The sequence below is a fragment of the Vulpes lagopus genome, chromosome 14 (assembly GCF_018345385.1).
Source record: "Vulpes lagopus strain Blue_001 chromosome 14, ASM1834538v1, whole genome shotgun sequence".
NCBI classification, from domain to species: domain Eukaryota; kingdom Metazoa; phylum Chordata; class Mammalia; order Carnivora; family Canidae; genus Vulpes; species Vulpes lagopus.
The window spans coordinates 35,781,525-35,804,509 of record NC_054837.1 but is presented as its reverse complement, the minus strand read 5'-3'; the positions used below and the strand labels follow the sequence as shown (position 1 = coordinate 35,804,509).

Genomic DNA, 22,985 nt, shown 5'->3' with positions numbered 1-22,985 from the left:
TGCATTCCCACCAACAATGCAGGAGGGTTCTCCTTTCTCCACATCCTCATTGATACCTGTTGTTTCTTGAAATGTTGATTTTAGCCATTATGACAGGTGTGAGGTGGTATCTCATGGTGGTTTCAATTTGTATTTCTCTGATAATCAGTGATGTTGATCATCTTTTCATGTGTCTGTTGGCTATCCCCGTGTCTTCTTTGGAAAAACATCTGTTCCTGTCTTCTCTCCCCACCTCTTTTTAAAGTAGGCTCCATGCAAGGCTTGAACTCAGGACCCTGAGATCAAGCGTCAGATGTTTAACTGAGCCACCCAGGTATACTTTCTGCCCATTTTTAAGCTTGATTATTTCTTTTTGGGGTGTTGAGTTTGATAGATTCTTTATATATTTTGGATACAAGCCCTTTATCTGATATGTCATTTGTGAATATCTTCTCCCATTCTGTAGGTTGCCTTTTAGTTTTGTTGACTGTTTCCTTTGTTGTGCAGAAGCTTTTTAAGTCTCAATAGTTCATTATTGCTTTTATTTCCCTTACCTTTGGAGACGTGTCTAGCTAGAAGTTGCTGCAGCGGAGGTCACAAAGATTGCTGCCTGTGTTCTCCTCTAGGATTTTGATGGATTCCTGTCTCACATTTAGGTCTTTCATCCATTTTGAGTCATTTTTATGTATGGTATAAGAAAATGGTCCAGTTACATTCTTCTGCATGTGGCTGTCCAGTTTTTCCAGCACTATTTGTTGAAGAGACTGTCTCTTTTCCATTGGATATTCTTTCCTGCTTTGCCAAAGATTAGTTGACCATAGAGTAGAGGGTCCATTTCTGGGTTCTCTCTTCTGTTTCACTGATCTCTGTGTCTGTTTTTCTGCCAGTACCATAGTGTTTTGATAATTATAGCTTTGTAATATAGCTTGAAGTCTGGGATTGTGATGCCTCCAGCTTTGGTTTTCTTTTTCAAGATTGCTTTGGCTATTCAGGGCATTTTGTGGTTCCATACAGACTTAAAGATTATTTGCATTTTCTATTTTCTTGATTTCTGATCTTACCTTTATCATTTCCTTGCTTCTACTTACTTTGGGTTTAGTTTGCTCTTTCTGTAGCTTAAGACAGAGGATTATTAGATCATTGTTTTTAGACCTTTCTTCTTCTCAGATACATTTAAAGCTACTAGTACTTCCTTCTAGGCAAACCTACACACTACAGATTTGACTATGTTACATTTTCACTGTCATTCACTTAAAAATATTTTCTACTTTCCCTTTTGATTTTGTCTTTGACAAAAACTTCCCAACATTTGGCGGATTTCCAGATACCTTTTTATAGATTTCTAGACTTGCTGCCATGTGTTAGGGGATATACTCTGCATCATCTGAGTCTTCCAGGACTTCTGGAGCCTTATACAAACAGCAGGTGGATGAGCTAGTGCAGTGGAGGTGTATAGTTTCTACATCCACACTGTCTTGTTGTCTGCCTGTTGCCAGCTCTCTCCATGTTGCTTCAAGTATTTCTTCTTTTTTTAAGAAAGAGAGTGCCGCATGAGTACACAAGTTGGGGGAGGGGAAGAGGGAGAATCTCAAGTAGACTCTATGCCCAGCAGGGAGCCCAACATGGGGCTCAATCCCATAACCCTGAGATCAGGACCTGAGCTGAAATCAAGAGTTGGACGTTCAACCTGTTGTGCCACCCTGGCACCCCTGCTTCAAGTACCTTAAAAAGTGCTCTCCCCTGGTGCCCACCTGGAGAAGCCATGTCCACTGGAGGCTGGCCATCCTCTGTGGCACCTCCCGTCAGTGCAGCCACCTGCCCTGCTGCTCAGAGCATTGCATGATCGTCCTTTCCCATCTAATTGTTAACTGACTTGTGTACTGAAAGCCTCTCTATAAGCAGGTTAGCACTAGCTTTTGCTTTTTAATGCTGTCTAGACCCTTTCCCTCATCATCAGTCCTTCATCTGCTTGCATTTAACACACAGATTTATTTATTTGTTTATTTTTAAAGGTTTTATTTATTTATTCATGACGGGGGTTGGGCAGAGACACAGGCAGAGGGAGAAGCAGGCTCCATGCAGGGAGCCCAACATGGGACTCGATCTCGGGTCTCCAGGATCACACCCCAGGTCAAAGGTGGCGCCAAACCGCTGGGCCACCAGGGCTGCCCTTAACACACAGACTTGCGAGGGTTGTATTGAGTCTACAATCCTCTTGTTTTCTGTTGTCTGTTCATTTTTTTTCTTCCCCTTCCCCACTTTTCTGCTCTTTTCAACCAGTGAAGCATTTTAAGGTTCTGTCTTATGCCTGCTCTTGGTTGGCTCTTACCTCCTTTTTCTTTTTATTTACTTATCTAAAAAGATTTTATTTATTTATTCATGAGATACACAGAGAGAGGAGAGACATAGGCAGAGGGAGAAGCAGGCTCCCTGCGGAAGCCTGATGTGGGACTCGATCCCAGGACCAAAAGATCACACCTTGAGCCAAAGGCAGACACTTAACCACTGAGCCACCCAGGCACCCCTCCCTTTTCTTTTTAGTGGCTGCCCTGGGGAATGAAGACATGTGTGCTTCACTGACAAAGTCTACTGCAAATCAATAACACTTAATGTGTAAGAGGCTGTAATAACAGCACAGCCCCATCCATTCACATGACACCTGTGATGTGCCCGGCGTGGTGCTGAGCCAAAAGTGTCCAATGGCAAACCACCTCTGCCCAGTGATGTACTATTTACTGTAACAAAACAACCGGACATCCTGCTGAGGTGCACTGTGGTACAAAATGGCCAAACATTTGCAGGCATTCTACTCTTCAAATAATGTTCAATATAACCATATCCTGATCTCCAAAATAAAGAGCTGGATAAACAGTTGGCCCTAGTGCTGGGGCAGGGAAAGCACCAGCAAAGCCTGAAATATCTTGTGCTAAAAAGCAACAAAGTGCTTTGGGAAAAACAAGGCCAAATGTGAGATGGATGCTGCCATCAGAGTAATACTGGTGACGGATTCGTGTACAACAGATGAAAAAACAAAACCCCAAAACCTAAAGTCCACAGGGACACCAAACAAAGGTGTATGTGTGTGTGTCTCCTTTAGCGAACAAGGGATGGGATGTGAAAGCCACCACACTGCCATCACCAATATAAGAACCAATTCAGCATCAGTGGATGATTAGGCCAACGAGAGGGTGGCTAGCTAGCAGTGGGATGTTGGTGCTGTGTCACGGAACCATAGACAGATGACCTGTGAGGGACGCGCAACCTTGACCACACCATCGAATGCAGCATCACTGATAATGGGACAGATGGACACTGTGTGATGACAGACGCTTCATGTGACACAAAGGTAAGTCACACACTACCCGTGCAGCACTCCTGCCAAAATATTTAGCACGAACCCAGCCATGAAAACAAGGTAAGACAACTTAACCCTCTGTAACATGGTTGGCCTGGACTTGTCAGTCACCCAATACACATGCAAAGGAAGGAGGGAGGGAGGGAGGGAAGAGAGACAGCCAAATAGAAACATGCTGACCCTGCTGAACTCAGGTAGTGGTTACATGCATATGGGTGTTCCTTGGACTTTAAAAAAGTGCAGAATTGTCTAGCAAATTAAAAAAATGTCAAAACAAAAAGTCAGTGAAAGCGGCACTCAAAGACCAGCTTGTAGAAATGATCCTCCAACTCTGGTGGGAGGCAGTTCCCCCCTAGGCCTGGGTGATTAGACAGGATCAGGGCAACTTGGACTTGGCAGGAGAACCAGCCACCCGCCGTCACATTACAGCAGTGGCCCTACACTTGCTCTGAGTGGAAGGCTGCAGGGGACACGCTGATTGCTGGGTTAACATGCTTGGACCACGTTCCTACACTCATGCCCTCCCTTGGGCCCCCACTGGATGTAGCACAGCTCCCAACACCCAGAGTCAGGCTCCTGGGGTGATCCTGCTGCTCGGGTAGGTAGCACAGCTCTGTATCCGTAGAGCCTTCACTTGCTTTGTTCGACTCATTAAAGCTCATTAAATGGGGTCACACCAGTTCCCTGCCATTCCTAACAGAACCACCATCTTCTCCAGAGACAGCTTCTTTAATGCAAGGTTAATTTGAGGGCAGAGCAAGAATGCTTCTGTAGGGAGAGATCTTTTGCTACAAGGAATTAGTTTTAGACCATGCCCTTTACAAACGCCGAAGGTGAAGATGAATTTCAAATGTTAAATAATTTCTTGGTAAAGGAATAGATTTCAAGTGGACTTGGATTTCCATCATGCTATCCCGGCATGGGGGCGGGTGCTTCAGGCAGGACTGCAGGCAGGACAGACTGCACGCGAGCAGAGTGAGCCTGCACATCCAGTGCATCTGCTCAACTCTGCCAGCCTCACAGCTCCTTTGCTGACTCTGGCTTTAGGAGAAAGATCACGTTTTACCAACGAATAGAGCTATCACAGAACTTGCCAGATTACAGGAACATTTTCTCATTAGGAATGTATTTTCAGAGCTGCTACCGCTATAACCACCACTGAGAAGGGCACCAGGAGGCTGCTCAGCCCATGTCCTCTGCAGACAGCCAGGACCAGGTGATGGCTGGTTCCCTAACACTTGTCATTTTGGCCTGTCATCTGGGAGGCTCAGGAACCCCAAGTGTCCTGACTTGCACATACTCGGCAGCAGTTATGAAACCCAAGCTAAGATGTGCACAACCCCACCCGCCTCTTCTGGGCACCTCAGTCACGGGGAGAACAATGCTTCTTGTCCACCCACCAGAGCTGGGGCTTGGGCTAACTCCCATGCAAGAACATATGAAATGAGAACCCCTCCCTTTTGGGGAGAATGAAACAAAGAAGCTAAGTGATGTAAAGCTGTCAGGGAAACACCCTTCTATGGCCCTGTCCACCACCATGCTCTTGGTGAGGGGTGCCAGCAGGTCCGAGAGAGGCACAGATGGCCCAGACATGTCCCATCAAGTTGGTGTGGTATCAGTGCTTTTAGTGGGGTGCCTTGGCATTCTCTCCCTGGAAGAGCTGAGGACACTGGGTGGCTGGGAATAGGAGGCCTGGGGGCCAGGCGTCATGGCTGAGAGGCCTACTTTAATGAACATGGGAGCCAGTCTCTCTAGCTCTCCACAACCAAGACAGGTCTGTCCCAGCAGTCAAGGGGTCAGAGGATGGAGCCTGCCTCTGCTCTTAGGCCCCGTGAGGACTCTGTGGCTCTGCCACTAGGGCAGTAGCAGAGATTCACTCAAGACTCAAACTTCTGACTTCCTTGTCTCCTATCCCTACCTTTCCTTTCCCCGTCACCAGGTAAAGAGTAAGGAGCTGTGTGTGTGGGTCCAGTGGGGTAGCCAGACATAGGGGCTAGTGCTGGGCACTGCCTGATGCCATCCTGATTCTGCTGAGATGGAACTCCCTGTGCTGTCAGCTCTAAGAGTAATGGAAAAACTGCTAAGGGCTGAGCATCTGCTGGGGGTGGCTCCCCTGGTTATCTCCAGCCCTCCTTAGAAATATGTGTGCCAAATCCTCACACTCCCTGACAGCACAGACTCTGTGTCTAGGAACTCACAGATGCCTACCTGGACCGGGTCCGCTTCCTGCTGACGCCTGGGCTGTTACTCATCCGGTAAGCAGTGGGGACACTCCTTTCTTCCCTCCGTCTCTCAGGAGAGTGTGCTCTTCTCCGAGGGGACCGGGATCGTGACCTGGATAGAGGAAGACGAGGGGTTTTACTCCATCTGGATGCCAGGTTATCACTTCCATGCTAGGGCAATGATCAGCCTGGTCTGTGTCTGTGGGCTGACAGGTGCCACATCTGTCCTTTTGGAGGTCCCTCCGGCTTTACTACTCTAGACACAGAATCGAATCCAGACTCAGAGGCAGAGATAGAGACTTTGCTCCCACTTCGGAACACGTGTCACACCAACGCTAAACTTACCTAGTGCACAACACAAGTAAGGCTACATGTTGTTGGCCCAAATGGTCAGTGGCACCAATCCTCCCCGATTCCAGGTATGACAAGGTGATTTACGGTTAACTCATGCCTGCAGCTTCCCATCCTTACACTCAGTGCATTTTACTGCCCTCAAGGATTTTCAGCTCACTGACATCTTGATCAAAATGACATAAAGAAAAGCACTGAAATCTAAGTGAGTTATTTCTATTTGTTCTGAATGCTGGCGACAGGAAGAAACTAAAGCGTAATGAAATCAGAGCGCTATCTGGAAGCCTCTCTTGTTCATACTAATCATACAGATTCTCGGTGTGAACGACCAACCAGCCGTAGCAATTCAATGCAGAACATGCTATCTCTCATGAGAATTTAAGTTTAGGAGATTCTTTAGATGCAAAACCATCTGTTAAAATATTTTATTCTCCCCTTCCATGTTCCTGGAGACCCTCCTCACTCTATCCATGCAGTGATATAGTCCATTCAGGGCTTCCAGTGCTCAGAGCTCCACCCAACTGAGACCCTCAGCCACTGGGGGTTAAGGCCCTCCAAGGAGGGTCCCATAACGATGACTTTAGGATTCCTCTTTAAAAAAAAAAAAAAGGATTCCTCTTTTTTGTTCACTCTGTGAAATTACTGTTTCAGGAAGATGTAGAATAAGCAGAAATCTGACAAAAAAACAATTTCTTTTCCTTCTGTTTCTATGACAACCCACTCAAAAATAATACAAAGAGCAGTTTGATTTTGCCATGAAAAATTCTACACCAAATCATTTTAATTATAATAAACTTCCTAAATAACACACATTGTTGTTCCAAAGATCAGCTTATCATCATATTCCATGCTTCTGCGTCACAGAGAAAACCCTGAGTCACTCCTGAAAAAGATCAGCCACAGAATGAACCTGCTCCAGGTAAACCATCATTGGCTTAGAGTCCTCTCTAGCACAACTGTGTTTTTTCCCAGGTCTTTCCTAAGATTTATGTGACAAATTATAAGGGTGAGGTCAGACACTTTGACGTTTAGCAAAGAGCTCTGGGAGTCAACTCTGTTGCCCCTGGTGAATGGCCCAGCCTGAGCTCCAGGCTCAGAGTCCCCAGAGCCTGGGAGAAAGCTCTGTTTAATCAGACCTCTACACCGTGAAATGCTTACACGGAGAGTTCTACAATAAATCTGATAATCAGGAAAAGTGAAAGTTTTTAGGGCCTGTAAATTCATAATTCTGATGCAACATTACTCTGCAGTGACTATGAAAGGGCTCTGAGGTGAAGGGGCTGTCACCAGTAGATCTGAGGTCATCTTGATTCTACTTTTGGCAGCTGTAAGCTTCATCAAATAATACTTAAGTTTTATTTTAATTAAAGAAGCAATAATGCTTTCATTCTGCTAATTAGGTGGTTAATAATGCTACCACAACATATGCAAGAAACAGGAGTTTCATTTTATAAGTAAATCATCTGTATGATGAGACAGATACTTTTTATTGAATAATCATAACAGTTTGCTTTCAAATAAAGGCAGAATGAGCCTTCTTCCCTCCAACATTTAACCACCAGAGCCACCCCACTTCCTCCATCCCTGCCCCTCTATCACTCCAGAGTAGCACCTGGTGGGCATGCAGCAGCAGGGCTGGGTTAGGGTCAGCTCCACAGAACAAGAACAGTTGGCCCTCACCAGCACACTAAGTGCTCAGCATCACCTCTTGGGAATCTTATGTAGGATGAGGAGATTAAATTAATGATGGTCATTACCCCAATTTTGCTGGCTTAAGCTGTTTTTGAATGTTTACTATAACTTAGAAAACATCATTCTGATCTCCAGCTCCTCCCTACGCAGAAATCCCGAGGGAGCTGGGGACTGTGCAGATCCTGAAAACGAGGTGGGGGGGTGGGGAGGCCAGAATTCTATCTGGAATCTCCCTCCATTTTGACACCCCTTAAACACTGGCTAGCCAATGAAACAAACATCAAAGGTGACCTTATAAAATATTCTTTTTTTTTTTTTTAAGATTTCATTTATTCATAGACACACACAGAGAGAGAGAGGCAGAGACACAGGCAGAGGGAGGAGCAGGCATCATACAGGGAGCCCGACATGGGACTCGATCCCAGGTCTCCAGGATCACACTCCAGGCTGCAGGCGGCGCCAAACCGCTGCGCCACTGGGGCTGCCCGCGACCTTATAAAATATTCTTAATGGAAACTTAATTTCAAGCTTTAGTCTTACAAGATTTTAAAAAGACCTGAACTATTAAAGCTGAATTTTTAGGTGATAACGAACGGCATAAATACTTCTTCATTCCATTTATGGCACAGAACCTAGTGAGAGAACATAAAACACAGAGTGGGGCCCGGGGGTGGCTCAGTAGGTTGAACGTTCAATTCTTGATTTTGGTTTAAGTCCTGATCTCAGGGTCATGAGATTGAGCTCTGCGTCAGGCTTTGTGCGAGTTTCTCTCCCTCTCTCTCTGCCCCTCCCTGCCTTGCACGTCTGTTCTAATAAATTAATCTTCAAAAAAAAAAAAAAAAAAGAAAAAAGAAAAAAAAAACCAGAGGAAAAAAAGTCTTATACTTTAATATTGATTTAAAAGACACTAAACACTGTGTGGTAATCACTGTGCTTTCTGAGAAGCACCATACGGATTTCTAGAACTGAAGGTTCCTCTATGACCAGGTCACCTCTGGAGACCCAGAGTCACCAACCTACACCTAGGACAAACTGGCTTCTTGGACTGCAGACACGCAGACATTACCTATGTTCACAGAGAGATCACTTCTGCTAGGAAAGGGTGTTCTAACCCTAACTTTCTACATCCTACAAGGCACTTCAGTAATTTAACACATAAAAGAATATACATTTCAAACACAGAACCCTACAAGTACAAATATTAACAAATGTGCATTTTGCTTGGAGCTGGCAGGAGTCTTTTTTAAAACAATTGATTTAAGTTGTGTGTCAGGCCTAAGAAACAAATCTCATTAGGACCTATGTACATATTATGTCTGTAATGGGTAATTCTATCTGAAAAGACAGAGTTAAAGAAAAATTTATAACAGCATCATTAGCAACTTCAATGTTTGGTTAAAACCAAATTTTTCACATGTCAACTATTCATTTGCCGAGAATACCAACCCCTCTCGGTTTGAATGTGCTGCAGGGTAAGTCCACTGGGGCCCAGGAAGTTATCAGCACTGGCAGAGCCTAGACTGAGAAAGCAGGTCTACAGCTGCTTAGGAAAACCCGCAGCGTTACCAAACAAAGCAGACGTGCTGTTCTGAGCCACGACCGGTAGAAGGAGCCATCCCTGGGCCAAAGGCCAACTGGTTTCTCCTTTCAGTCCCAGGCTCTGGCTTCAAAAAGCATCGCTACATATGAGCTTTCAAGGCAAAAACATCATGGAAGACCAAACACTTTGAAGGTTTGTGTCATAATTTTTATTATCTTATGATGAAGTTGCACTTTGGCTTGATATCCTACATGAACGGCAACATCGGATACCGGAGATCTGACCGCCAGTGAACTGAGAAGTAGCTTTCGTAACTACAGTCAGCCCCTGGGACTGAAACACTTTGAGAGTTTTAAACTCAGCTCTCCTGACAGGTAATTTTTTTTTTTCATTTTATTTTTTTTATAATAAATTTATTTTTTATTGGTATTCAATTTACCAACATACACAATAACACCCAGTGCTCATCCCGTCAAGTGCCCCCCTCAGTGCCCGTCACCCATTCCCTGACAGCTAATTTTAACTGTAGGTCAAATTAGGGTAAAGCTGGCGGTTTGCCACCACAGAACTCATACACAGAACATTTTAAACTTAATTTCTTCTTGTAACTCAAGGTTACACACTAAAGATGAGGATTTTGCTTCTGGCATTTGTCAATACTGACAGCCCAGGTCATGATGGGGGAGGGGGTTGTGAGGTCACGCCCCTTGTGGGGCCTGCTCTGGGTGCGGAGCTGCTTGGGATTCTCTTTCTCTCTCCCTCTGTTCCTCCTCTTCCTCTCTCAAAAAAACAAAAACAAGGGACACTTGGGTAGCTCAGGGGTTGAGCGTCTGCCTTTGGCTCAGGGCATGATCCTGGGATCCGGATCCTCCCTTGCAGGGAGCCTGCTTCTCCCTCTGCCTGTGTATCTGCCTCTCTCTCTGTGTCTCTCATGAATAAAATCTTAAAAAACAAACAACCCCCCCCCCCCAATTATTTAAAAAGTCTTAAAATAACATATAAAATGACTTACTCTGTTATAGTCAATAAAAAGAACATAAAACCTAGAATCTTAAAATTCCAAGTGTTAGACGAGCATTCCACTTGAAAAGAGAACAATATGGGGAAACGTTTGTGGCCAGTATGCTGTCCTCCTCACCCCTGGGGATGGGCCATACTTCACACTGTACCTGTTGAACATCGATGTCAGAACAGAACCCCTGAAGATGTGAGGTGAGGAGCTTTAATCGTGGCCAGGCCCCAGACTAGGGATTAGGAGGGAATTATGGTCTCTTTTGCTAGAGTCCTGCAGTGAAGGACAGCTGGCTGGAGTTTACTGTGCACGTTATTGCTCAGAGGGCTCATGTGGGCCTATGTTACTTATGTCCATTACATGATAGCGTAAGAAACTATCAAAAAAGAAACTTTAAAATGTTTTGATGTTTATATATAAATTCCAGGGAGCTTCCAAAAATTGAAACTATATCAGCAAAGTTGTTCATTTAATTAAAAAACAGCAAGGTGGGGCAGCCCCGGTGGCTCAGCAGTTTAGTGACGCCTTCAGCCCAGGGTGTGATCCTGGAGACCTGGGATCGAGTCCCACGTAGGGCTCCCTGCATGGAGCCTGCTTCTCCCTCTGCCTGTGTCTCTGCCTCTCTCTCTCTCTCTCTGTCTCTCATGAATAAATAAATAAAACCTTAAAAAAAAAACAAAACCCAAAACAGCAAGGTGTGTGGGTGTGTGTCTGCATGTGCATATGTATGGTATGTGCACATGTATGTGTCTGTGTGGGGTGTGTGCCTGTCATGATGGAACTTCTAAAGTGTTAAAATTGCAGACACTCAAGGATCAAGTGTTTTTACGTGGAGGCAAATCCAATTTCACTATTGATAGGTAAGTGTCAATACTTGTAAAGCCTTTGAGGTCCAGTCTGGGTAAAAACAGGGAAAGCTTGTTGTTTTTAGGATATATTCATAGATGAATGCGTTTTAAATACAGAAAGTGCAGGGTATCTGCACTTTCCCAGGGAAAGGGGAACCAGCACCAATTACAGAGGCAACACGGGATCCCAGGAGTCCAAGTGATGCACCAGAGAGAAAGCCGGCAGAGCACACTCAATACTTAGTAATAGATCGCAATGCATGATGCAGGTTTTAAAACCAGATGTTTACTTTTCAAACCTCCTGCAAGCCAGTTACCTGAAACAAAATGGAATTGCCTCACTGAGCAGTGAACTCTGTGATCCTTTAGGGGATGTGTTTGTATCTGTGGCCTCAAGTCTTCATCTGCTCTTTCAGGCGGGCAGTAACAGCGCTCCTACGGGAGGCCATAGGGGAAATCGATGGAGGGAACAGGTGGGTGCTGCCATGGACACTGTGCAGAGGAGCTGCGCACAGCCCACATGGTCACACTTTCTTCTGTCACAACGTGCATGCATGTAAAGGGAATGTGCACGGGAAAGGCCACTCCAACAAGACAGGACATGGCACCCTTGTGAGTCAGATAGTGAACACATGTGCTAGACTTGCCTCCAAGATCTATTAAAACATATTCCGTTTTTAAAAAATTGGACCATAGTTGATGAGCCTTAGAAATGAAAATAGGGACACCTGTGAGGCTCAGTGGTTGAGTACCTGCCTTCGGTTCAGGGAGTGATTGGGGGTCCTGGGATCAAGTCCTCCATCAGCTCCCCGCAGGGAGCCTTCTCCCTCTGCCTATGTCTCTGCCTCTCTGTCTCTCATGAATGAATGAATGAATGAATGAATAAATAAATAAATAAATAAGAAAAAAAGGAAATGAAATGAAAATAAAAGACAACCTGAAAAGACGCCATTTGGGTCTGCAAGCTGCATCTGCATGCAAGCATTCCCAAGGTCTGCACTTGCCCCCACCTCGCCGGGGAAGGAGGGCCCAGCACCCACATCAGGCCTGTACCACGGGCGTCCTGCACACCCACCTGGAGCGCCGTGCTGTCCGATAGGCGCTGGGGAGACAGTGCTTTGCTTTTGAGTGGGACCTGGGCCTGGACTTGGATGACGAGTGGTACTTGGGGGAGCGTGACCTTGTTCGAGAACGCTTTTTATGCTTCTTTTTCTTTCTCTCTTTCTCCTCTTCTCTTGGTGGGTCTTTACTTTTGCTGGAGGGTCCTTCTGGGGCTTTAACATCTGAAGCTGGCTGAGGTCTGCCTCCAGCCAGTAGAGGACAGGGCACAACACTGGCTTCCTGGGAACAGAAGCAAACATCTGAACATTAAGAGGGAAAATAGGACATTTTAAAATGCACATACATACAATTTCTACTTTGGGCCCTTCACACACTTTAATGCACCAACGTGTCTTAGGACCACATCTCTAAAATACTGCCCTCGTATCTCTGCAGAAGTGTGGCTTTGCAGATACCAGGAGTATACATGACGATTTCCCCCGCCGGCGGTGCACGACCTGATGAAGCAAACACGGTACCAGGGACACGGTGTCAGGAAAAAAGCCGTGCTTGTTCCTTCAAAAATAATTGTGACTTTCCAGGGATAGAGACATTTTCAAACCTCCAGCATTATGCTTTTATGAATCTTTCAATCTGAAAATAATTTTTTAAAAAAGCCTTGAACCAGAAGAGGTTCTTGTTCGATTTTAAAAACTTTGTCAAAAGGAAAAACCTTTCTTCTTTCCTTCCTGTACCTGTGAGTTGAGGGATATTAACTAAACCCTGTGGTCATCTCTTTGCAATACACCTAAGTGAAGTAATCGTGTCGTGGATCTCATGCACATGGTGCTGCGCGCCAGTCACAGCTCAGTAACGTCAGGGAAAACAATGCACACGTGGCAGTCCTTAACTAGGTGAGTCCATGGCCACGACCCAGTCTGCACGTGCTGATTTAGCACACTGCACACTTCTGCACTCAATGATCGTTCACCATAAACCCCTTCATCCACAGGAAACACACAGAGGGGCCGCTCACCCTGAATCCCCACAGTGGGAACTCCAGCACACAGACTCAGAGGTGGGTAGCTGGTCAGCTGTGAGCATTATCCAGGGCAATGCCAGTTCCAAGAATTTCTTCTAAAGAGCATTCATCCAAAGTGTGCAGGATGCATGCCCGAGGTCCTGTGCTACACTACTCTGTAATGACCAAGACCTTCAAACCACCCAAATGACCGTCAAAGGCGGTTTCACAGGGTGCATCTGGACAGTGAAAGAGTGCTCAACCTTTAAAAATGAGGTGGTAATCCGACCTCCACTGACATTAACATTTGCCCACATCACATTATAAAATAATGAGTTTACAAAAAACCAAAAAACCTCAAACCCCACCAAAACCCGAACCCCCAACACCACCCCACATGCTGTTTGCCTGTTGTCCCTGAGAAGGTCACTCCTCAATTCACTTTAAGTGAGCTTTACCAGCAGCCATTAAACACTACACACTGCAAGACATACTGAGACTCTGCATTTGGAATAGCTCACCAGCCGGTGCTGAACCAGAGGGAGGGGTGTGCCTGTGGGACAGGGTCTGTGGGATTGTGCAAGTGCTCCCTTCCTTTCCCTGGGTTCCTGTGGTCCATGTGGACAAGGCTTGCTGGATGAGGGGACAGTGCTTCCTGCTAAAGCTACACATTTTTTGGCTTTGAGAAAAAAAAGCAAGGTGCTCATCAAATGGAGATGTGCTCACCCCTTGGCCATGTCCCCACTTCCTGCTGATGTTCATGTCACTCTCTGCCACCTGCCCTTCTGTGAGCAGAGGCCCAAAGGGGGCATATGTACAAGCCAGCAAGACTGAGATGCTCGAGAACATGTCCTGTTCACAAAGTGCCCTGTCCCAAGCAGTTTCTTCCACCTACGGTAACACAATAACGGAAGCCAGCAGGAGGAGGGCAAAGACCTCGCATGGCACCTGTTCTGGTCCTCACTCCCCACCTTCCATGGCAGCAGCACTGTGGGCTTGTCTCTAAAGCTTGGCCTAAACTGGCTCAGGGTGCCCATCTCAACCCTAGACAGGAAACTAACCTCCATGTCTGAGAACACTCACTTGGGCTCAGGCACTAGTCAAGACTTGTTCGTGACAGATTACACGACACCCCAACCCAGTGCAGGAAGCTCTGCAGCTTTATAGAGGCTGGGGAAAGGGAGGCCACCCAGCCCCCCCCTGGTGCTGTGGGCATGGTACAGGTGTGCAGAGTGAGGGAGAACTCAGCTGCTGTGCAGCAGGAAAATCAGCTTGGGGTAGTTTTAAAAACTCCCAATGAATTAGGGACTCATGTTGCAAGAAAGGCAAGACTGAAGCTGGGGACAAACCCAGCACCCAGAGACGGCATACAAGGCCCCTGTGAAAGCCAAGTGAGTGTTGACGCCACAGGCAGAGGAAGGAGTGCAGTGGAGCCACCTCCGGTCCTTCCTGAGACCAGCAAAGGAGGCCCTGGTACTCTTAGGGAAACCCAGGGCTGCGTGTCTCTCAGGACTCTCCCTCTGTACTTCTACAGGACAGAACCGTGGCACTCACTAGGGACATGGCCATTGGCCACTGGAATGAGGGAAAGGGCTGCAGTGCAGCCTGAAGCACAAAGTGTGTGCCGTGGCTCTCAAGCTGAGTTTGTTTCTTTCCTTTTTTTTAAACAAGATTTTATTCACTTATTTGAGAGGCAGAGCATGTGTGCATGCAAGCACAGGCGGGGGAGGGGCAGAGGGAGAAGGGGAACAGGGAGCCAGATGCAGGTCTCGATCCCAGGATCATGACCTGAGCTGAAGGCAGAGGCTTCACTGATGAAGCTACCCAGGCGCCCCATGGGCTGAATTTCTCTTTACATTTTTACTGCCAACCTGGCAGCTCCCATCTCTGAACTTAGTACTGCTTCTCTGTCTTCATCTCAACATACTGCTTGTCATTAGCGATGCTTCACAGTGGGTGAAGTTTAGTACTCCATTTGAGGCAACGGGTAATTAAACCAACTTTTTTTTTTTTTAAGATTTTATTTATTTATTCATTAGAGACACGCAGAGAGAGGCAGAGACTTAGGCAGAGGGAGAAGCAGGCTCCATGCAGAAGCCCAATGTGGCTCGATCCCGGAATTCCGGGACTCATGACCTGAGCTGAAGGCAGATGCTCAACCACTGAGCCACCCAGGTGTCCCTAAAGCAACATTTTCAAAACAGAAATTGTAATCGAGTCATGGGATCTATTTATTCTGATGATTATTGTTCACCATTAAAGAGAAAATCAGCAACAATGGGGGGGGGCTTTCCCCAAATGAACTAAGGGTTGTGATGACCCCAGCTTAAAGTACCAAGAGAATACTTAAAAATTCAGCAATTAGACTTAACAAACAAAACAAAAGGTAACAAATACCACCTGCCCAGTTACTGCCGTCCAGCAGCTAGTCCCAGGGCACAAGTGCCTGGTGCCCTCCCTCCACATCTCTGCCACTTTTTTTTTTTTTAATTTATGATAGTCGCAGAGAGCGAGAGAGCGAGAGAGAGAGAGAGAGAGAGAGAGAGAGGCAGAGACACAAGCAGAGGGAGAAGCAGGCTCCATGCACCGGGAGCCTGACGTGGGATTCGATCCCGGGTCTCCAGGACCGTGCCCTGGGCCAAAGGCAGGCGCAAAACCGCTGCGCCACCCAGGGATCCCCTCACATCTCTGCCACTTTTGAAGCTGAGTGGCTGCCACGTACTTGGGAAGGTAAAGAGGCCCTGACCTTCCCACAGCCACATCACCATGCGATGAGCTGTGTTCTGCAGGGAAGGAGTAGGCTTGGTCATGACCCTCATGCAGGTCACCAGCAGCCTGGGAAGGAGCTGAATTAAGCCACAGTTATGCCTCCCCCTGCAAGCAAGTGCTAGTACCAAGCTCAAAGATGCACCATCTCGAGAGATTTATGGGCCATGGCTGTTCTGCATGAACAGGATGATGGTGATGAAGGGGTGGTTCGGAAGGTCTAGGCAGAGGCCTGAGGCTCTATTCATGCGAACAGAAGGGCAGGTGCTCCTATCGCTCGCTAAGGGACAAGAGTGCATCACCAGCCTCTCCAACTACCCTGGAGGGATTCCTGCTACATGGCAAGACAGGATTCAAGGACTATAGAGAGAAGTATGTCTTGTGGACCCATAACAACTGGGCTGCCAAACTATTAACGGAAATAAGATGTTTGGACAAGTGCAGTGGAAACCTGCTTCCCTACTTGTGTAAATACTATCTGTGGGGGCAATGGCCCTGTCTGCCCCCTTAATCCATGAATTCCAGAGGAAGTGCCTTCTATCTGAGCAGGAGACAGACCAGGGTGTGTCACCTCCCTGGTCATCATGCCACATTCAGGAAGAAGCAAGCTGTCCAGGACTTCCTTCTTAGTGGCTGATGAGGGGAGTCAGGGGCTGCAGGCAGCACAGTGGGAGGACACAGCTGGCCAGGGGAAGCTGTGCATGGAGATGAATCCTTGAGACACCTTTTGAGCCCCGAGTGAGCTATACCACCCTCAGAACTCAGAATGTAAGCCCCTCTCTCTACTGATTTTCCTTAAGCCATGTGGGGGCAGAAACTGACTTGTGAAATCAAAGCCTGACCAGTACAGCAATCCAGACTTTCAAAGCACTAGAAAATAAAATTAATACCCAATTCACTATTTACTCTGTACTTTGTGGCAACAATGGAAGCATTCTGTGCCTGTGCTGTCCGTCCACTGCAGTTAGCTACTGGGCACAAGTGGCTCCTGGGGCACCTGAAATGTGGCTAGTATGACTAAGGACCTGAATTTTGAATTTTATGTAATTAAAAAAGATTTTACCTATTTATTTTAGAGAGAGAGAAAGAGTGTGCATGCAAATGCACAAGCTGGAGTGGGAGAGGCAGAGGGAGAAGCAGACTCCCCACTGGGCAGGGAACCCAATCCAATGCGGGGCTGAACCTAAGACCCCGATATCATGACCTGAGCCGAAGGCAGGCATTTAACCAAATGAGCCACCCAGGCGCCCCTATTTAATCTTTATTAAGTTACATTTAAATTAACCATGGATAGCTGGAGGCTACCATAATGGACAGTGCACCTTGAAAACAACTCCGCATAAATGCTATTTCTGGCTTCACCAGAGTCCCTACTGCCTTGCTAACATGAATGGCACACACAAGCACCCTGGAAGGCAGAGTTTGCCTGCGGCTCCACACCTCTCGCTCTGGTGTCTGAAGGTACCTGGCCGAACCCTCTGTACATTGTCATCAATGAGAGGCTGATGGAAATGTCTTTGGAGGGATCAGTGGTTTAGTGCCTGCCTCTGGCCCAGGGCATGATCCTGGAGTTCCGGGACTGAGTCCCACATCAGGCTCGCAGCATGGAGCCTGCTTCTCCCTCTGCGTGGGTCTCTGCCTCTCTCTCTCTCTCTCTCTCTCTCTGTGTCTCTTATAAATGAAATGAGATGAAATGAAATGAAATGAAATAAAATAAAAATAAAACAAAATAAAGGAAATGCCTTCAGGAGGCATAGCCACTGGCGTGCATGCTGACCAGCACCAAACGAGCAGAGCTGCCTTTCTGGGATGGAATATTAATATCCCAGCAAAAATGATCAAAGTACAAACCACCACGGGAGAGGGGAGGACACAGACTTGATCTGAGTGGTGTTTGGGAGAAATCAAAGGTGAAATTTTGGAAAATTATGAGAGTATTTAAAAACTTACTCTCCCTAACTTACGGATATTGGGAAATGACACTAGTCAGTCCTTTGATCACAATGAAGTATCTGCCTACAAATTAGCACAAAACTGACAACTATTATGGCCTGCTGGGGGAAAATGAATTGCTCAAAGCAGATGAACACGTACTTTAAAACACAATCTCATTTGTGAAATGACACTACATTAACTATAAAAATGAGGCAGTTCTGCATAAGTCTCCAGATTTTACTAGAAGTCTGAGATTTCAGACTTTGAAGCGCACCCTCTAATACTGCCCATCAGCAACGTGTCCTGCCTGCATGGCAGCTCCTCTTCTGAAGCGAGCCCACAGCCAGGAGCAGAGTGCCCATGCTTTTCCTAAGACGACTCTGCATGTTCTGTGGGTGGGCACCTTGGTCTTACCCAGTCATCTATGTCCACACAGAATGCAGTCTTCCTATGGAAATGCTCTTCCTCATTTGTGTCCCACTCTGGTTCCAGCAGACAGCTGCTGCATCACCATGCCAACTGTGCCTTCTCCTCCAGACACCTGGGTACAGGGCTGTGCCCACTTCCACCAATCAGAGGTCCTTGGCCCGGAGGGCCCCCTCTACTTTGTCACCTCTCAGCATTATCAAGGTTCCTCAAAGCCCCACCCAGATCCCCTCTCCACCTCCCAAGGCCCCAGGGCATCACCCACACTCCCATCTAGTCACAGCTGCTGTGTGTGCTGCAAGACCATGCTGGTGGACACATGTGATCGTGTAGTCACTGGATAAGAAACAGGCTTCTAATTTGTCTTCCAAAGTGTCCTGGCACCTTAAATACAACAGAGGCCAAACTGATCTTTGTTCTCATTTCCTTGCGAACTCTTGCTGGGCCTATAAACTTGGCATCGTTATGGATTGTTAACCTCAACAAATTGCTGGTGTTTAAAGGGTGTCCTGAAATGAGCTGTTCCTTTTTATTATTTATTATTTATTTATTTATTTTATTTTTATTATTTTTTTTAAATGAGCTGTTCCTGTACAAATGGCCACATGATAACTCAAAAGGGCTCAAATTTAAGACCTTTGGTTTCTCTTCATTTTGGATCAAGAACACACACCAAAACCACAATGTGTACACGGATTTCTAAGTAGTACTCGCATACATGCTTTTCTGTATCTCACACACTGCTTAACAACGTATGGTCAGTACCTGTCCGTATTGATGAAAACGCTTTAAGGCATCACATAAGCTTGCGCCTGATTATAAGATGCCCTCTCCTCACATACAGTGGGCATAGAAGACAGAAAGGGTCAAGGTGCAGGTGGAGGCTGGTGTATTCGCCAGGTAGCTTTTGATACAAGGGTAAAGGTGAGGGATCAGGTGGTTTGGTACATGCTCCTCAAGCTGAACTAGCTGCAAGTGGGATAAGCCACAACAGACAAAGCGGAAAAGCTTCTATGATACTGGTCACAGGAGAGTCAGGTAGACAGCCAGGGGAAGTGAGGGTGGCTACGAGGGTAGCCCTCGGGGGGCAGGGGCCAGGATGCCATGCAGCCCATGAAGTCAGTCAGTGTCACCAACAGCTAAAAATAGAGGCATCACCAAACTTCCCAACCTGTCAGACCGACAAGAATCAAAGGCTGCTGACAAATGGGGCTGGTAGGGGTTTCATGGCCCCCCAGAGACAAACAAAAACTTCTATAATCGTTTTAGGGGCTAATTTAGCAGCGCATGAAATTTTAAAAGCATTTCCACGGTCAGGGATTTACCACATGGACACACACACTGAAGTGAGTGCACAGGACACAGGAACAGACTAAAGCAGCATGGTTCTAGTGGTTAAGACCCAGGAACAGCTTGCATGCCCACCACAGACTGGCTGGCACAGGGCTGACAGCTACTTACTCAATAAACACTCATCAAGCACAACGCCAACATGGATAGGAATGGGCTCTGTAGGAGGTGAGAAGACCCGTATGCCAGAATAACACACAGGATGTGATCCTATTATTGTGATATTTAAGTCTACCCATAGAAACTGATGGTTTTCCCTTGAGAATACCCAAGAAATAAAAGGCAGCATTCACATACAACGGAGCATTCTTCAGCTTAAAGGATGTAGTGAGAAGTGATGTAAGCTGGTCCCAGAGGAACCAATACTGTCAGGCTCCTCATCCACCGGGCCCTGAGAGCAGCCAGACTGATCGGATGGATAGCATGGGTGTGGGCGCCAGGCGCTGGGTCATCAGCAATTCAGGGGGCAGCACCTCACTGGGAGGATGAAGATGTCTTGGAGGTGGATGGTGGTGGCTGCAGATGATGGGAGTGTATTCAGTGTCACTGAACTATGTGCTTAAAAAGGCTTAAAATGATAAAGCGTATGTATGTTTATTTTACACATAAAGCCCTAAAATAAGTAAGATATTGGTATTTCCATAGGAATTGTAAAACAGAACATACAAGCAGGGAAAACTGCCTCTCCCTCGCATGTGAACTTTTTATATCATGTGCATGCGCTGCATTAACAGAAGTGAAAGCAGATACTGCTGCTCCCTGGGGCAGATGAACTGCAGCAAGTCCTGCCAGGATTTGGGCCAGGCCTTTTGAGGGGTGTCCCCACGCTGCCCTCCATACATACAGCTGCTCACACAGACCCAGGGTGTTACCCATTTCTGCTGACTGACCCCCTTTTCCTCATGCTGGGCACGTGGAGGCCGAGCCCCAAAAGCTCTCACAGCCCCATGCATGCCAGAATTCAACACCCGCAAGTGAAGTGCGCACAAAACATTCCACGAAGGCAGGGTAACCTGTCTCCAGAAGCTGCTTTAGGCTAAAATACTCGGAGGCTGAATCTCATTTATGACAATTGCCAATGTAATTAAAAGTATTTTTGTTTCAAAGCAATTAAAGACATTTATTACCATCTGTTAACTACTATTGTGTTTTTGTTGAATAGTTTTAGGGGCTACAATCTTTCCCACTAGATATGCAAAAAGACTGATCCAGTGACTTCAACAAGAAGCATACACACTCATTTCTACATATTACAGATTCAGAACACATGCCTGAAAACAAAGACAGTGGGATGCCTGGGTAGTTCAGCGGTTAAGTGTCTGCCTGTGGCTCAGGTCGTGATCCCAGAGTCTCAGGATTGAGTCCCACATCAGGCTCCCTGCATGGAGCCTGCTTCTCCCTTTGCCTGTGTCTCTGCCTCTCTCTCTCTCTGTGTCTCTCATAAATAAATAAAATCTTAAAAAAAAAAAAAAAAACCCAACAAGGACGGGAGGTGCCATCTACGTATCAACAGGGAAAAAGTGAAGTTGCAGCCTATCTGATGTTTACAGGGAAATAATTCTGGTAGCTGTGAGGGGTAACACAGTAGACTGGGGAAAACTGCGTATTAACGATGAACAATTCTGGTTGTGACCGAGTTTTCATTCAAACACAACACTGTTGGAGATCCCTGGGTGGCTCAGGGGTTTAGCGCCTGCCTTTGGCCCAGGGCGCGATCCTGGAGTCCCAGGATCGAGTCCCGCATCGGGCTCCTGGCATGGAGCCTGCTTCTCCCTCTGCCTGTGTCTCTGCCTCTCTTTCTTTCTCTGTGTCTATCATAAATAAATAAATAAAATCTTTAAAAAAACAAAACAAAACACAACACTGTTAGGAAATACAGATGTGACCACATAATATAATGGTTACATATGTCCATACGCAGATGTCCACTACCTACACCTCTCAGCGCACAGACGGCATCAGAATAGTGCAGGGACACACACCACCCACTCAGAGCCCCCCTGCCCCCAGGAGCCACGATCATTCCCTTGGAGGTGTGTCTGACTCTGCCTGTCCCTGATGGAGCTCCAGACCAACCTGAGATGGGAGACAGCAAGCTTGGCCTGCAGCAGGAGGCAGGAGCCCGGCATGGTTCCTACCTAACAAACAGACCTAGTGGCCACCTACAGCCCAAATCTGCAATGAGTGATGGTCCCAGACTCTCAGAATCATCACTGTGATCAAAAGTGAAAGAGCATAGCCCCTTCTACGTTACAGGGCAAGACCACTGGAGGGCAAGCTGGGGACTGTGGAGAGGCCCTGTCCTGAGCCCAGGGGTATGGGAGGAAACGTGTATGGGGCTAAGTGGACTCCCTTGCTCACTAAGGAGCTGGGAAGGCTGGTTCCTTGTCAGAGAATGTGGCCGTGAACACATTTTTTTTTTTTAAATTTTTATTTATTTATGATAGAGAGAGAAAGACAGGCAGAGACACAGGCAGAGGGAGAAGCAGGCTCCACGTACCGGGAGCCCGACGTGGGATTCGATCCCGGGTCTCCAGGATTGCGCCCTGGGCCAAAGGCAGGCGCTAAACCGCTGCGCCACCCAGGGATCCCCCGTGAACACATTTTTTAAAAAAATTTTTTCCCTGTGAACACATCTTACTTTGCTTTTTAAGTTAATTACTGATGTTCATACGGACCCAAGGTATCAGTGCTCTGGCAGAGCATGTCCCCAGGCGGATGCACGTTCCTTCCAGAGAAGCCCTCAGAGGCTGCCGTGGGGCAGGAGAAGCATGCCAGCCCCATGGGGGAAGAGCAGGGCCTGCTAACATCCTGCACCTGGGCCAGAGGCACCCACCCTCACTTGCTTTTACCTGGAATGCTGATGTGGATTTTCAACTCACCTCTACATTGAAAGGATTTTCCTCAACTTTTCCGATTTCTGCTTCTGGCAGAGGATTTTTTAAGGTTTGTAAAAATAAAGCTGCTTTCCTTTTACGTTCAGCCTGAAGCTGTTTCTCCTTGGATTCCTTAGACGCCTGAGCTAGCTTCTCTCTGGCAGCAGCCGCGAGTCGGTCCTCCAGCTTTTGCTTTGCTTCACGAATAAACACAGAAGAAAGTGAGGTTTAGAACACGTGGTATTTTATAAACACCTTGCTGTCTTAATTTTCACAGGCATAAAAGGGTCATGAGATATGATGCAGTTGTTCTAAAATTTCAGGATAATCAAAGTGAAATTTGAGAGAATTAGTTCAAAATGTATATTATTAGTATTTTTAATATTTCACCTTCAAAATCAGTCAGAAGGTTGATGGGATTTCATACCAGGAAGAGCTGGAATCATGGAAACCTCAGGGTGGCGCTCATCAACATGCGGCACAAGTACTCCTCTCTGACAAGGAATGCTGTGCTACAAGTGTCGACTCCAGATCATTCGACACATTGCTCAGTTTAGACTCATGCACAGAG

The 22,985-nt window shown here is 46.7% G+C and overlaps 1 protein-coding gene across 2 annotated transcripts in view; it reads right to left on the bottom strand.

The window, feature by feature from the left end:
* The window catches only part of LOC121475405 (splicing factor SWAP), a 70,322-nt gene that overhangs the window by 6,448 nt on the left and 40,889 nt on the right, over positions 1–22,985 (bottom strand). For both annotated transcript variants that reach the window (XM_041728663.1, XM_041728664.1), the window contains exons 13-15: positions 22,421–22,611; positions 12,075–12,340; positions 5,543–5,668 (exon numbers count right to left, since the gene is read on the bottom strand). In XM_041728663.1, coding sequence (XP_041584597.1) covers positions 5,543–5,668; positions 12,075–12,340; positions 22,421–22,611 — 583 coding nt within the window. The remainder of the gene's footprint in view (positions 1–5,542; positions 5,669–12,074; positions 12,341–22,420; positions 22,612–22,985) is intronic.